Consider the following 17,160-nt stretch of genomic DNA (forward strand, 5'->3'; position numbering starts at 1 on the left):
GTTTGGTTTGACTGTTGCCGAGTCACTCACTTCTGGTTGTTTGCTTTATGTTTTTTTTCTATTGCTCCCTTCCCCCCCACACGGGAAGGAAAATCTCGGAACACTGTTGCTTCCGTTAATCGCGAAAGGTTACTATTTACCTGCACGTGTGCCCGGCGGAAGGTTACCTCCCTGAGGGCGCTCGATATTATCGGGGTTATCGGGCCTTGGCACGAGCATCGACCGGATGGGTTCCTCCCTCCATGGGAGTGGGAAAGTGCCACCCAACGCGCGTGGGATTGATTGATTTGATTAGGTTCGGACAACCAACCGGGAACTTTTCTGCTGGATCATCCCAGCCGCCCACGCGGTGTTGAAAAGCGCTTCCAACAAAGGCCCCTCTCATAGAACTCAATTAAAAAGAACGAGCAAGGGACAGGGGAACTCAAAGCTATTGCGCTCCTGCTCGCCTCGGATGTTGGCCTTGAACTTATCCGAATTGAATGTCGACCGCTTACTGGGATGGTGCTGTGTGGGGCAGTTGGTGGCAGGTGTGAGCACGCGCGCGCCTCTGTGTGTGTGTATGAAGGAGTGGGTGAACTACCGGCGATGCGCGCAGAATCAGCAGCAGCGCCAAAAACGGAAACAACAGAACCGAGCGCGCGTCAACGACACCCGGCGTGAGAAGACCACAACCACCATCGCCGCCACGCTCCTCTTCCCGAGGATAATGTCCCCCGCCCATCAGCGGGAAGGATGGGGGTTTTGTGTGGAGAACCGGGTAGGGGTAGTTTATTTTTACACACACGTCCATGACCCTCCCGGCGCACATTGGCACCATCCTCTTTACCTCTTCATAAGCTTCCCCGACATTGTGCCACAAAAGTTCATTCGTCTTTCTTTCTTCACGAAGAATCTTTATAAACGAAATGCAAAAAAAAAAAACAACAGAACCACCCTGGACTAATTGATTCTGGAGCAAGGAGAAAAGCAGAGGACCCTTCTATCCTAGCTCCCTGTCTCTTTCGCTCCTTCCTTGTTTTCTTAATTCAGCACCCAACAAATAAACATGCAAATAGAAAGAGAACCCTAGTAAGCTTCTTACATCGGTTGGATGTGCACCCGGACACGTAAATTAGATAAGAAAATTGCCCTTAGGAGGGAAGAGGCCTTTCGGTCCCTTTGGCCACCCCCTACCGTCCCTCCAAGACTGCATCCTTCGAGCCAAATAAAAGCCCCAACCAAGGTCAACCGAAAAGGACTACAACGAAGAACCGAGAGGGGAGATATCCGAGGGTTTGTGGAGTACACCTCCTCCATTTGTCGGTGGTTTATAATTGGGCGACGGGGCTGATATTCGGTAGGAACTATTTCCAGTTACATGCAATAGCCCTCCCGCTGCCGTTCGCGTTCTATTTTGTGTCCCCATCGCCGTGCACAACCTTCAGGAAACGGAAGTTCGATTTAAAATGGCCTCGGTTCCAATTTTGAACACAGCAGCAAACAGCAACCACACCACACACAGGCACACACGACACGTACGGTTATAGGCAAGACGGAAATTCGAGCAACGACGAAATAACCCCCTCTGACCTTGCACTGCACGATAATGCGCAGCCCAGCAAGGATATTATAAATACATTTATTTCTAGAAAAATATGTGAGTGATTTCTTGCTTACAACCAATGCCACACACTATTTCGTTTGAGATGTACTTGAACGAAATTGTTTTTCCATAATATATTGAAGTGAAAATTTGACCTCTTTGCCGCCTTTCCTCCTTTGGAACCAGTTGTACCTTTTTAGCACAAATCGTTTTGCAAAAGCGCGTGGGCCGACAAAGTAAATAAATCGTTTCTGGGAAAATTCCTAGTACACGGAAAATGACTCCACTCAGTCATTGCCTTTCCATCCATTCCCCCGGGAACCCCGATTCTAACGAACATATAACCGATCGAAGCGTCCCAAGGAACACCCAGGGAAAATGGAGACTAATTGGGTGTGGTTCACTGTGGAGGGTGAGAGGAGGGCGATAAATGGGATACATCGCACCGGCCTGTGCGTCGGGTCGGTGTCCTTGACTTGTGATAACCTTGATTCACCCTCGATTCGCCGTTTCTTGCGCTCCGGCCGAATTTTCCCATCAGTTGTTCTCGGTCCGACACTCGGTAGCTCGCTAGCCGAGGAAGCAGAAACAAAAAATCAATGCCCAAAAGTGAAACAAATTGATATATTGCTGAGGCAAGTACGGGAAAAGAGAGAAAAGGAGCGCACCAATCGTTCGTTCCCCTTTTCGCCCACGCGATTCTAACGCGAGCGAGGATGCTGCGCTCTCTGTCTACTACCGTTGTTTTTTTATTCTCCCTATCTCATCTGGGGAGCAATGAGTTGCTCATTCTCTCACTGTGAGTGCCTGGGCGAAATCCCCCCATTACGAAAGCTCGAGCGCTCAAAGCACAGCGCAAAAGCCCTCCCCAGTGACAAAAGCTCGAATATCGGTTGTTAAAGCGAAGGTGTGCCGTTGAAGGTGTAGAGAGCCCCAATTTGAGATATTTACATCTGAGATATGCCTTGATTTATCTAAAAAGAAAATTATTATTCTAAATTATTTGGATTAATATCGTAAATAAAATTACTTGAATAAAGAAATTTACTTTTTCTTAAATTCTTATTGAGTTCTCTTCATTCTCATTTTCTGATTGAGTTGTCTTCAACCGAACGATGGAAAAGGCGATGGCAACTTAAAATGCATTCATCACACAATTCATCCGCCCTCATTTTTCTTCACACGGTTGTTCGCGCTCGTTGGGAGCTTATGCTGCTGTTATTGTGTTGCTTGTTTTTCCTTTTGTTTTTTATGCTGACGAACCCGAACGAGAACAAACCGTTACAGGTCACTGACACTCGGCGTCGTAAGGGACATCAACTGTTCCGAAGAACGGTGGTTTAGCATTGCTTTAAGTGGGAGGAGGGGGGTTAATGTTCAACGACTTCGTTGGCGTTTCATGATCCTCCGGAGAATTTTCCTCGGTTGGGGATTGTTTTCCATAACAAATTTCCAAGAGGCACAAAAACTCCTCGGAGGTCGACGACTTCCAATCGTAATCGGTGTCGCGGAAAATCAAGCACAAGGACCATTTGTTTGTTGATCGACCAGGCAGCAAGCTGTAATCAGCGCGTAACACCGATGGGGAAGGATTACAATTATGTAATAATCAGTAGTATGTGGTGTGGAGCAGCGCTTGGCTAATGAGCGGAAGCATTTATGGTCGCGTAAAACATGCATATATTTACACTCGGGCTGACTTCTCGACACTAATGAGCTGGTACTCAGCTATCCATCGAATGTTGGAATGATTTATTCATTCCTAGCCGGTCACTGACACGAACAAAAAACACTACTTGTGCTTGTGTGTGGCCAACCCTTCCTCCACACGGAAAATGTGTCATGTTTGCGTACCATTTGTATTTGTAGAAAGCTAATTGAGTCACATGTTTGGGCAAAGTTTGGCCATCCTTTCGTTTAACCCCTAACTCCATCAGTCATCAATTTGTAAGCTACTCATACGAACTGATTTTTGTTTGTTTTACCTCTTACATGAGTATCAAGTTATCACCAACACGCTAAGCTAGGAAAGTTCATTGACTTCACAATCGCTTAAACAAACGGGGCGCCCCGAAAAACTTTCATTTTCATCCACCAACCACCTTTCACTATCGGTTGGGGAGGTTGGGCTATTATAGTTTCGGAAAAAAAGTTTCCACCCAATTTGGGCTTCGAAAAACACACCGTGTGCTCGCATCATCAAATGGTGCCACAAACCGGGGCGGATAGTGGGAATAATAGTGCACTGGGAAGGGAAAAGAAAAAAAAACAGTGTGCACGTCAGGGTAAAACTCCCATGCGTAACCCACATTTTCCCCAATTGTTCCCAAAGCCGAAGATGCGCACACCGAAACACACAGAGTGGGAATTTATTGGTCTCTCGAAGCATGTTCGAACGGAACAACGGGAGAAAGCCGTGCCGAACGTTAAGCAATGCGATAAAAAAACTGCAATGAAACAGACAATGTACAGAAAAAATCTAAACTCTTGAGAAAAAATGGTAAGGAAAGTTTTATATTTGTTAAACCTAAAAGTATGAACTCTTCTACTGGAGTTTTAACGAAAAAAGCACAAAAATAATACATTTTTCGTTCGTTTGATATCCTGTTGCTCTGGTTTAGATAACAAAAACTGTAATGATATATTTATAAATTCCTTTTGCTAACAGAAATATAGTTCAAAAAACTTATATCCGACCGATCAGGCAACAAACCACAGGAAGTCGGTTCATGACCCCATGCGAAGTGTAAGTGAAAGTTTTTCCCCTTCTTCACGCACCCAACGAGCACAACAAGAAAGCATTATATTATCGTCAAGAAAGAGGGAGTGAGAGATAGATCGAGTGTGATCGAGCAAAGCCATCCGCCAATCCAACCAGCCCAATCTGGGGTTTCACTTCCTGCTGCGAGAAAGATCCCCATAAACCTGAATTTCCGCGATCACATACAGGCGGCGTTTGTGCTTTTTTTGCACGCACGCACGAACGAAACCGGATTGGTAGTGTGTGTGTGCGTGCCTGTGAAGGAAGTCGCGCGAAAAGGAAAGTGAAATGCTGCCCATCAAGCGACCACAAACCGGTGACCGATTTTTTTGCCATTTGGTGGGGAGGAAACCGAGAGGCGGTTGGTGGGAAGGGCAGTCCCGAAGTGTCTTCCTGCCTGTCCCCGCGATGCTGGCGATGCGTTGATTGACGGATGTCACACTGCCGAGGAGGGTGGGGGAAAGCTGATGAAGCTTTACATAATTTCTTGCCTTTCTCCTGAGCCGTGGCGTGTGGCGCGAGTCCGTCGCGAGTGAATTAATTACCATAAATGTTTTCGTACGACGGTTTATCCTCATTGCACCGAAGCTTACCAAGCGGGTGGTGATGTTGAAAATAAAATTGTCAATCCTACTGTGGTTGATATTTATATAATTGATCAGTTCTACAACAGTTCGAACCGGTATTGAATAATTGAAAATAGATAAATTCCACCTTCCCCGAACTGAGGCAGGTCTACCAAACCATGAAGCAATTTATCTTCCAGCAAAAGCAAAAAAACACACACACACACACACACACATTCACAACACTCTCTACCCTTTGGTGGGTGGCGGTCCGCGCTCCCGTCTTGAAGTGACACGGCAGTCGGCAGCTGCAGATAAAATAGGTCAAAATGAGTCGCCTCAGCAGATCGGGCAACCGCCCTGACGGCGATGTATAGCAAAAATTTCCTTATTTCTCCCAAGCAACACCAGCAGCTGACTCAATACTCACTATACCTCCGTGCAACTTCCCACTTTTAATTCTCTCTCTCTCTCCCTCTCTCTTACGCTCGTGCTTGGTTCATTTTGCTTGGCCCCGAAAACGAAACTCTGGCGGTCCGATCCGTGGGCACATTAGCTTATGCAGCGCACATACACCCCACGTACCTCCCTCCCCCGCCCGCGAGACTGCCCACCCTTTCGACGTTTGTGTTGTTTGCAGGCGACGATTGCGATTGCTCAAGCATTGGACTACTATTCCTCCCGACCCGCAACACCGCAACCCATTTCCATCCCGTGCATTTATCTTGGTAAAAAAAGGGCCACCCAAAACACCCCATCAGCACAAACACACGGGAGGACGGCGGGCGCGCGAGAAGAATTGTGCTCCAGATTGTACCGTCACAAACGGTGGGGCATCATGGGGAGGGGGAGGGTGAGATCGTGCGGCCGAGAGTGACTAAGTTAGTATTGTACGCAACACACAAGAAGAAGATGCATAAAATGATCAAGAAAAAAAACAAACAACGGTACAAATATATGCTCCACACTACGGAGCGAGGTGTAATGAAAGGCGTGGGGGGGAGGAGGTGTGTTCGATGGCGGGTGTATGACCGAGGACAACGACCATGCAACCTAATTTCCATCGCCCATCGGCGCTGTCGTCTTCGTCATTTGCTTCCCTTCGAGAGGAGGCAAAAATAAGTGAGCAAAAAAAAAAATGGGCCCAATATGCGTAGGGTACATGAAGTAAAGACGAGTGAGAAAGAGTGAGGGGGAGTTCGTCGTCTGCCGCGCTGTTGCTGTCACTTGCAGCCATTTTGCTTTGTGCCGTTGTTACGAGAGAGAAAAAGAAAGACATAGAAAAACAGAGAGAGTGAGAAGGAAAGGGAGAAAAATAAAAGGTGCGAACAAAGAGCACGAGAGCGAGAGAAAAAAGTGCACACAAAGGAGAAGGGTACGCTGCAAGGGGGGTCGCGGTGGGGGATTCGGGGGGTTCGCATGAATTGTAAAACAAGTGAACGACCGTGCATGACCGAAATAAAAGTCAACGACCCCAGACGGCGCTGCGATGACGAGACCGGGCCACACGAAGCTAGTGCGAGGTGTGCGAGAGCGTGACAGTGACAGACTGCACTGTCGCTTGCTCGCTCACTCTGGCGACAGCGAGATGAATTCTGGCTCCCCACAGTTCGGAGGGTGTTCATTTGCTCAATCGAAGCAGGCGGGCTATGCGAGCGGAACCTTGAAGTTCTTCGTCCAAATTGCTCAACTCTAGCTGAATGCTAAGCTAACTTGATGACGAATTTTCGACCCGTCGAACGCACATTTCCATCCACTTCAAGATGTCTTTTGATTCGGGTTAGTATTGTTCGAAATTAAATGTTTGAGTTGCATTTACGTACAAATCCCGGAACACGGTTTCATCGGTTGCACAACGTCCCGCATAAAATTTTCTCCGCAAAATAACATTCCGACACATAATTTGTACTCCTCTCTCCTACAGCGGGGGTGGAGAGGGAAAAGAGATGTTACTATTGTGTCACGTCTCTAAATCCCCATTCGGCTGGCCCGCAACGTTTGCCCGTGCAGCACATTGCTGCATGGTGCTGCTGGTCTGCGTCCGGGAATAGAGGTAGACACACGATCACCGATCCTCTGCCGTGACTCCCGTTAAGTGGAGTTGATTCCCGGACTCACACGAACACACACATTGAACGAAGGTGCCGGGGTACATTCAATCAAAAATAGAAAATGAAAGTTTTTCGCCTCCCGTAACCGTCGCTGTTGGCCACAACGGAGGTGCGTGGTTTGGGATGTTCGGAATTCTGGGACGTGATGTACGTGCGTGCGTGCATGCGCTTGGCACGTACACGAAACGGTCCAAAAACTGTCGTTCATAGTCACACACTGTACGAATCGGACGACCCGTTTTCCATCAGTGCAATTTGTTTTGCACAAGTAGTTGCATAACTACTAAGAGTTGCAGGAAAAGAAAGCCCACAAAAAGATAACAAAATACAAATCAACTACGAAAGTATATCATAACCAGATTTTTCTAAAAGGCGATTAATGATACTTCAATTATACACACAAGTATTGAAAACAATTAATCGTAACATACGAACTGGTAAGTTGAAATAAGCCACACAGAAAGGACTGTTGACAAGTGTAAAGATTGCGGTAAAGTGATAACTGTCAAATCCCCACACAAAAAAAAAAACACACACTTAGCCTAGATAAAGTCCGGTCGTCCTCCAAAACGCGACGCATCATCGCCAGCCAAAACGGAGAGTCGAATAATAAAAATAATAATAATAGAAACATCCTACACCCCATAAAACCCAATCATCAATCTTCCAAATCCATTCCGGAGTGATGGAGCGATAGTGAAGGATGTGTATTTTGCGGATGAGGGAGGTGATAATGAGCTGCGCGGTACGCGCGGTGCGTCGGAGAGAAAGTGAAACTTCAAAATTTCAAATTCCCCACCCCAGTGTGCCTGGTTGCTCCAGTAGGTCTATCTCTATCTCTAGCCGCTCTCTCACTCTTGCCCGTTCTCCTCGACCCACTAAAAGCATGAGCAGTTTGTGGATCGAAAAAGAGGGAGCGCGGGTTATGCAGAAGGGTTTTAAAGGGTAGACGGGCCGTTTGTGGGGATGTTTGTGTGTCGTCCGCGACTAGGGGTGAATGTACTCCGATTTGGAACGGAGGTCGTTCACAGAGCGAGGGCGCAACACTTATGGCGGTCGCAGGAGGAAAGAAGAAAGAGCTACATACTTGGAGACTTTGGTATGGTGTAGCCGTAGTAGGCTGAAGGAGTTAAAAACAGCCTACTCAGCCCGAACGCCATGGTAATGGAGTGAGCGTTCGTTTGCAATCCATTTGACTCTATTCATGCACACGGCGAGCTTGAACAAGAGTCAGCTCCGATCAAAAAGAAGCAGAATGCCGAGGGGGCCGAGTAGGGTGGGCAAAATATTTGCCTTGAAATTGTGGGAGCGAGACAGCAACAAGCAGTGTTCAGAACGAACGAGCGAAAAGGAGCACATGTTCAGCAAAATGAACCTAGTGGATGAGATGAACTCGCTCTTCTTTCGCGATTCCACGAAGCCGCTGCTCCACGGATTGTTCGGGATGAACATGCTCCCCAAACCCCCGGCCGAGGGCGTGAACGAGATGATGAAGAGAAAGAGAGGGAAAGCGAAAGAGAGCGCGAGCGGATTGCAGCCCGTAGCTCGCTCTTTGACGCCGCTCGAGGTTGCGAGTTTATTTTTCTGACCTAAATAAAGTTCAAAATGATTATGACCCAGTTAGACGGTCGTTGAACTCGCGCACCGTCGGCCTCGAGAGTTTGCTGCTGCTGCTGCTGCTGCGCTATCGCGGTAATGGCGGTTTGCGGACCATCGCCGTGTGAGTAAGAGGGTGCGAGCGAGCGTGTAGCTCTCGGAGCGCACGAGTCCGAGCGGGATGCAATGGCGCCCGTTTTCGCTTTCGCTGTACCGAACACGATCACCATCGAAAGAGTGTGCGATGAAGACGTAATATGTTCGTCTTTCTCACTCTGTCGCGTGTATAAAATCGTCGCTTCTTGTCGATTGTTGCGCATGTGAAAACATGTTGGTGGTGGGTGTTGTGGGGAGTGGAGCGGAAATTGTGTGCGAAGGTTCGGTTTTTGCTTGCTCCCCATTGCACGTCACCATCACCACCACCAGATCGTGCCCATGCAGCCTCTAGCTCTTCGGTGTGGCCATGAGCCGTCCCCATCTCTACCTTCTTACCCCCTTTTGTCAGCGTCAGCCATTCCCTCGAGGGACCCTTCTCTTCCAGCGATGGCGATGGATTCGGCTGGGTGTTACGCATCAAGGAGGTATTCTACTGCACAAAATTGCAACAAATTTGATGCGATTTAATTTGGTCACAAAATGGTGGAACCTGTCAAAAGTATTTTGAAGTTTTCGCCCTTCTCTGGGAGGTATTACGTGCAATTCGTTTTAAATACAAAGTAATGCAAATTATAAATAAAATAATCATTTTGAAGGATTACTTTTTCCGAATTCTTTGCCTATTCCTGTTTCTTATTTCCCAAACTCGTCGTGTTTGGGGCATCGGGAGGCCTTCAAACGGCTTCAGGGAAATGAAACCATGGCCCAGAGGCCCCAAAACCTGCTCTTTATTACCACCTTGCCTTGAGAAACTAATCCGCGCGCACCAGCTGACCTTCAAAAAAATTAGATTACGGACGACGACTTCAACCACCATGCAAACAAACTTCATTCCGACCATCTCCTCTGATCTTCTTCGAGAGGAAAATAACACTAATAAGCACCGGCAGTAGAGTCGCTCCTTAAAAATGGGGCCAGCAAACACACCACTCTGGTAGCTCTGGTTTGCTTTGCATTTTCCCTACTTATTTTCCTGGCCCTCCCACAGTGGGAGGGAGGGTGCTGGTAGAAATTCTCAAACCAAATCTTTCCCTTGCCAGAAACTGGAGCGTACGCCCTATGCCGTTCGGAACGGATCGGAGTTTTGCAACAGTTTGCTTGCTTTTCAGATTAGCTCTGCGCGGCCAACTCCCCACCCTTTCAAACGAATCTCTCCTTGGCCGTGTTCCGAGAAAATGAAAATGCCCGAAATGAAGAAAAAGACAACAACCCGCCACCCCACGGTACAACATGGATGGAGGACGGCGTTCCGAAATTTTCGACACGAGCAAGTAAAGGGAAGGAAGAGAGCGAGGAGAGGTGGCCACGAAACTGGACCACTGACCGACGGGCCGAGTGTCCTTCACACCGAAAAATTTCGGTCCAAACGAAACGGCTTATGGCGCGACGGAGAGCAAACATAATCCGACTGTTCGTGTTTTTTTCTTCTTGTGCCGTCCACTCTTGGTTGAATTATTACGCGACCTTCTCTCGGCGTGGCCCCCACCGTCGCCTTGTTATTAATTTTTTGAACCTTTTTTTTCACTCCCCATTGGCGGTCGTTTGTTTGTCTATCCTTCGGAAATGGTCGCAACCAAAGAGAGATAGAGAGAGATGAGCTCGGGTGAAACCGTCTCCCATGGTCAGGTGGGAAAGGGTTCCGACAAGCAACCAGCCGAAAACCTTCTAATGCACTATTAATTACCCTTTGACCTTATGGATAACGGAAATTTGATCTGTTTCTTCAGCAAATTTGGGTTTCTTTTGGGACAAAAACGGAAAAATTCGGTACTCACCATCGCGGCTCATGCCGACGGCAATGCACTTCTTCAGCCGACAGTACTGGCAACGGTTGCGGTTTATCCGCAGGATGCTGCACTGCTGGTTTTTCGTGCACGGCCGGTACTGGATCTTCTGCTGAATTGACCGCCGGAAGAAACCCTGTGAGGAAAAAATACGGAAAAGAGGCATAAACAATTAATAAATCGTTGAAAATCATTATTTTATCGAACTATTTTCGTGTCTTCAAGGAGGAAATTGTGATCATGTTCTAGTTTCAGGGCCAGAAATCCTAATATTAACATTTTTAGTACACTTTTTAGTACAATCGTTTTTAATAAAATTGGTTTGCAACATTTATCAAACCAACGGTTTCAACGACTTAGCTCTCCAACAAATTTATATTGAATATTTCTTTAATTTTTATGCTGCTCTATCATCAATTTATGTGACAAAAACTTTTTAGAACTTATGACAGCTGACTATCAAAAATGATAGCCATAGCAGTCAACGTGTTAAGTAAAGTATCGTATGAATTAGAGTTGATGATATTTTCATAACTTCTAGTATGAATCAAGAAAGAAAATAAAACGTGTTGTTATGCGCTATTTGACACAATTTTCATTTCCTTTCCCGTGTTTCTAGTTGTTGTTTGTGTACTATTTTTTTCATGTTGTGCCTTAATAATATTCTTCATTCTTCTGTTTTATTTACGAATTAGTTTTCTCTATTTTCATACGTTTCTTCCATAGTGGTTTTTATTTTTTCTTTATTTTTTATCTTTCTGTTGGTTAGTTTTTCCTTTTGTCACTGTTGATTTATTTTAGATCTATAGTTTTTCGTTTTTCCTTCGATATTATATTTTATCCTCTTTTTTCCCCTTTTTCCCCATTTTCGTTCTCTTTTCCATCGACAAACAAACGTACGTGATCTTCGCAGAGATTTTCCTCGAACTGCTGGCAGAGATCGTTGATGAGATGATCGGACGAGCAGCTGCAGGACGATGCCATCGACGATCCTTCGGCGGAGGACAACCCGCTGCTGCTGCTGCTGCTGCTACTGCTTTCGTCCCCGCTGCTGTTCGGTTCGGGCGACGCCGCCGACGAGAGGGACGATTCCCGGCTGCGGCCGGAACAGTGGCCGCTGCTGCTCGAGCTGCTCGAGCTGCGCGACTTTTTGCACATCACTCCCACCACGTCCCCCCGCTGGCCCTCGTCCAGCTCCATCTCTTCGTCCTCCTGGATCGCTTCGTCTTCCTCCACTTCCGCCTCCCGCCGGGGCGTCGCTTCCTCGTCCTTACTCTCCATGGCACACATGACTACCTTAACGCCTTCCGGGTGTTCGTGCGGCGGCGGCGGCGGCGGAAGCACCCCGTACTGGTGGCCACCGTCTTCGGCGGCCGGAGGATCACTGAAACGGATCGTTATCGTCGGAGCCTCGCCGTGGCTCGGTTGCTGCGGCAGGACGACGACGCTGGCGTGGGTATCCTGCTGCTGCTGCTGCTGGGCGGTGGCACTCGTGTTGGTGGGAACTTTCGTCGCCGTCGTCGATGCTTGTGCATTCAGCCACTCTTTGGCGATCGTCGTCTTCTTCCACGGGCAGAAGTCGATCTTGGGCGTTACCGCGACCACCGGAACGGCGACGGCTGGCGGTGTGGCAGCGGTGGAGGATGGCGGTTTGCTGGCCGGTTTACTCAGCGGGGCGGACTCGAGAATCTTCACCAGCGCACTGTGGCTCCGCTTGAGACTTTGACCCCCACTCCCTACCGGAGCACCAACATTAGCGTTGAGTGTTTCCAGAGGAACGTGTTGTTGCTCGGAAGACGGTGCCGATGGCGGGGGTGGTGGTGGGGCCGGCTGCTGCCGAACGATCACGACCGTATTTCCGGTTGAAGGTGCCATCATTTGCTGCTGCTGCTGCTGGGTAGCAGCTTGCTGTCCTTGGGTATTGGCGGGCGGTTGCTGTACGACACTGCATCCCATGGTTTTCCCTAACTCGACCCCGTACCGCCTTTCCACGTGCAGCCTTACGTAAAGGAAACGTTCTTATTTCCTCAACACTTGCCGCCACAAACACTCACACTACACACACACAAACCCACACGCACCCAACTAGACACAGTTCCCGCTGGTAGAACACGCACTTCGAGGATGACGGAAATGGAGGCGCCTGGTGTGCCGTAGGCTTTCAGTTGCAATTTTCCATCGTTTTCCCGCGCTGTGCACCTTAGTGAAAACACCCTGGTTGATCCTTTCGGAGCAACACAAGCACAATGAAAAAGCAATGCACAACGCTATCCCTTTGTGGATGAATATTTTTGCGTACACGTGGTTTTAAAACTTTCGATTGCACTGTTTTTCTCTTATCATTTCGACACGTCTTCCGGTGTTGGACTTATCTTCCTTCCGCACCACACAGCTGGGCACTCGGGAAGCAGGTAGGCCAGCACACTAGATCACAAAACCCCCAAAGGGAAAACCCTGATATTTGGTATCCTTTGGAAGGGAAATATCACGAAAGTTGACTCTCTGCAACTTCGTGACGCTTATTTGTTTCACTTCGAAGCGATTGCACGAACGAATTATTTTTACTTTGCTACTATGTTTCCGCAATACGACCGAGTTGTTGTTTCCCGCGCGCGGGAGAGTTCTGTATTTTCCGGTTTTACGAAAAATTGCACTTCAAACGGAAAAAAAACCTGACGCCCGACACTACGGTTAAAGGTAGATGCACCGAAATGGCAACCCAAAGTTTGCGGGTTTCGAAACAAACACGGAACAGGTGGAGCAGCGCGAGAACAAGCACGGAACCAGCTCCGACCATAAAAGCACTAACAAAATCACAAAACGCTCCGGCGTGAGGCGAATTTTCCGACCGTGTTTTCGAGAACGCTTCGCTCGACGATGCTTGCGCAGTGGCGTCCAGTTTGCGAATGGCACGAACGGGATCCGCCGACGGCACGAACTCTCGCGGTGGGGCCCACTCGACACCACGAACAGGAGAGAGGTTCACGAGAATGAACACCGCGGCGGGGGCCAGTGAACACCGCCAGCCCGAGCCAGATGAGATCGTTCGGGCGGTAGACAAAAGGCCCTCCGTTATGGGGGGGCGAGGGTAAAAGGCGAACGAGTGAAGAGTCGAGCCGATCGTGCTTGTTCCCTCTCACACCCAAAGCCAACTATGCTACGAAAGAGTGTATGCGCGCGCACGGGATACACCAGTCCCCGTTATTTTCGTTGGAAGGGAAAAAACCGAAGCGAACGAAGCAAAAACCGGACGGAGCGGAGCGCGGACGCGGGCACACAAGTTCAACGACCTGTCATTGTCGTTGGTCATTTCCAACGCAGACTCCCTCTACCGGCGCTTTACCATCCTCTTTCGCTACGAAGCGAGAGAGAGAGAAAGAGAGTGAGGGTGAACTAGTTCACTTACACTCCACCGGTACGCAACAACGCGTGCCTTCCCTTTCCATCGCCTTTTTCAAATACGGCGCGCTTGCTGTGTTGCGTGCGGTGACGAATGGCTTTGTACGAATCCGGGCCGCGGCTAAAATGAACACGGGCACGTGAACGGATGAACGAAAATGTGCCTGCTGGGCGGGTTTTTCGGTACGTGACGTACGGCACACACAGTTCCGAGGGCACGGGACCGGGCGGTGGCCACCTGTGTGTGAGTGTGTGCGGTGGTCGGAGAGGGTGTGCTGTCGCTGTTCGGAGGTAGCGTTTGCGCGACCCGGGGGTGGGAGAGCTGGGTGTCGGTTTCGTGACCCAATTTTTGGTCATCCACCCCGGGTATCGTGGATGACGCTAGTCGGGCGAGCGGAGCGCGAAAAAGGGAAAAGGAGACCTGAACCCGAGCAGTAGCAGCAGAGTAGCACAGCTCGGTTGGTCGTTTCAGCTCCACCGAGAGCGTCATTGCGGGTGGGAGGGGGTGGTGGTGCACATTTCGAGGCTGCGAACATCATGAGTTCGAAGCGGTGTTTGTCGACGCGAGCTAAAACCGCCGTTTTAGCGTGCACTTGGGACAAATGCACAACACGCCATCGCGATCGCCCATCTTTCTTCTCACTCGCGCACACACACACGGGTGTCCGGGGTTTTTGGCGCCGCTTTTTGACGTCTGTTTGTTGGTCTGGTATATTGCTTTTTCAGCCGAAGGTAGTGCCGTGCGTGCGTGCGGTGGGCGCTATTTGATTTTTCTAGCTGGCTTATTTAGTCGTTTTTTCTTCTCTTTTAGCAGCTTCACACACTTTTCGGGCAATGGGAAACCCTTTCCTACACACACGCCGGGCGTTGAGATTTCTTCTCTGGGCGAGTGGATTGAGTGTGGATCTTTTCCATCGTGACGTTCGGCCGGGGAAAAGAAAGTGAGAGGAATCCGACGAAGCGAAGGAAACCTCCTCCAATTATGATGAAGACGCGCTTCCCCCCTCCCCCGGCGGGAGGGAAGATTTTTCATTCGTCTTCTCGCACCGAAAACACCGTGAACCCGGGGTTGGGAATTCGGAATTTGTGTGTAAGGAAAAAAGGTATGCGGTGGTTGTTGGCTCAATGGGTTTCACCGCTCAATGGAAATCGTGAGAAAAAGATTTCGCCGGTGGATGAAAGATGAAAGTGGGAAAATTCGTAACCGATCCGGGTGGAGTATGTGGAGCAGAGGAATTTTCGTCGGAATGTACAAACCATGCCAAAACGAGGGAATAGAACATAGAAAATTTTGCAAAAAAAATATCGCCTACTTTGGGATGACTTTTTTGTTACTTAAACACCCATTGAACTTCTTTGTCCCGTTTGGATTGGCTGTTTAAAAGGGCGCGGGGGGTACGAAACTGCGTGACTCATGTCAGCAAGAAAACAACAACACCAAAATACTGCACCCGATAATGGGTGACAAACCAATACGGCCTAAATTTTGCCTACCTTTTACCGCAAACGTATGACTCAGTAAGGCGTAAACAAAGCAAAAGCCCAGGACCCACGGGCTTTTGTGAGTGATGGCAAAAATATCTCTCGTACGTTTCCGGTTTTTTTTTGTGGTCTCCAAAAGTTGGTTGATTGGGAAACATTTTTGGTGGGATATTACCACAAATGAATTTTTTCAATTTTGATTCATGGGATGAAACAACTGAAGTGATTATTCTGAACAATTTTTGTTTTCAGGTTTTAAAGTTAACCCTGTATTTGATAGTAACCTGCCATAAAAACCGAAAATCGTCCGGGTAAACACTTATTTTTAATATAAGATATCTCTTTAGGACTAGCAAATCGTATTAAAAATCCCGAAGAGAACCTTTAATGAACTCTCTTTGAGATCACTCTAACAGAGACTCTGGTCTCAATTGAACAAAGTGCATATTTCAGGTTGTTCGTAAACCTTTTCTTGCCAGTGATTTAGTCCCTTTCCTCTTCTTCACCCAAAACGTCAATCGCAGTAAACAATAGGCCATTGCGTGAACGTCGTTCGTCGTTCTGCATCATCATCGCGCGTTGCAACACAACGTGTCCGCCAATATGCTCACTCTCGTTCGAATTCGTTCGTACCTCGAACGGATCGGGATCCACGATAACGAACCCGGCGTCGCGAGAACCGACGAGTCTCGTCAGACGGACCCTTAGGGTTCATGGGTGGTGGGACGGAAGGGGGAGGGATGCTGTTCTGCAATCGTCTATAGCGCTTCCCATCTTGCTCGATTCCTGTCTCGGTCTCGCACGTTGGAGCACGCTTTCTGCGAGCGGTCAGTGGCCTCCCGAAGAACCACGAGACACACGACGAGAGGGACCTCTGCGATTGCGAAGTCGGCCACCCGACGTCACCGTTTTCAAAGGGGGAAGCGAAGCGAGGGGGAGGAAGTAGGCGATGAGACCGCGAGCTCGCGAAGAGTTCGTTGGCCCCACCGGTTCACAACGGGGTTAGGCGTAGGTCTATGTATGTATGTGGCGATGAGAGTCGCGACCCAGTAAGAACGCGAACTCGTTTCTGCTCCCGGGAAGCGACCGTTGACTCGATGTTTCAGCGCCGGAGCGACTCTAACTCTAGTTTTACGCTCCGTTTTCCCCGGACTCCGTGTGTCCGAAGGGATTTTTCAGGGGGAAGGAATTTTTGCACTAACAAAATAATATTGAAATCAAACCAGACGTGTTTAAAATGTTGCAAAATAAAAACCAACAATCTGGATGACCAATTGATCCAAAGACTTATGAAAAATATATAACTTTGACCCATTAGAGGAGCTGTTTCTCAAGAATGATATGCTTTAAGAAAACAAGACATTCAAGTTCATCTATGAATCATTTTTGGCGTTTAAAGAGAACAATTTACCGTGAGTTATAAATTACAAAACTAATGTGAAAGCTCAAGCATAGTATTTAAAATTCATCATAAATTATCAAAATTCAAAAACTGAAGTACCATTGTACTTGTGGAAACAAAACTTGTTGAATAACAAGCATACAAAACTGCAAAACCAACACTTTGAAAGCTATGTGTTCCTTGGAATATAATTGAATCCTTTGTTCCTTATAAAGTTGTAATTTTAAGGATGGAATAAAATAGAGAAATTGTTAAAATTTGAGAGAATAACAAAAAATATAGTACAATCAGCATACAAAAAAGCAAAACTAATAAAAC

The 17,160-nt window shown here is 48.0% G+C and overlaps 1 protein-coding gene across 1 annotated transcript in view; it reads right to left on the reverse strand.

Moving 5' to 3' along the window:
* The window catches only part of LOC131285484 (ecdysone-induced protein 75B, isoforms C/D), a 111,134-nt gene that overhangs the window by 15,838 nt on the left and 78,136 nt on the right, over positions 1 to 17,160 (reverse strand). The window contains exon 3 of the mRNA XM_058314342.1: positions 10,551 to 10,695. Within this exon, the coding sequence (XP_058170325.1) occupies positions 10,551 to 10,695 (145 nt within the window). The remainder of the gene's footprint in view (positions 1 to 10,550; positions 10,696 to 17,160) is intronic.

This window comes from Anopheles ziemanni, chromosome 3 (assembly GCF_943734765.1).
Source record: "Anopheles ziemanni chromosome 3, idAnoZiCoDA_A2_x.2, whole genome shotgun sequence".
Classification (NCBI taxonomy): domain Eukaryota; kingdom Metazoa; phylum Arthropoda; class Insecta; order Diptera; family Culicidae; genus Anopheles; species Anopheles ziemanni.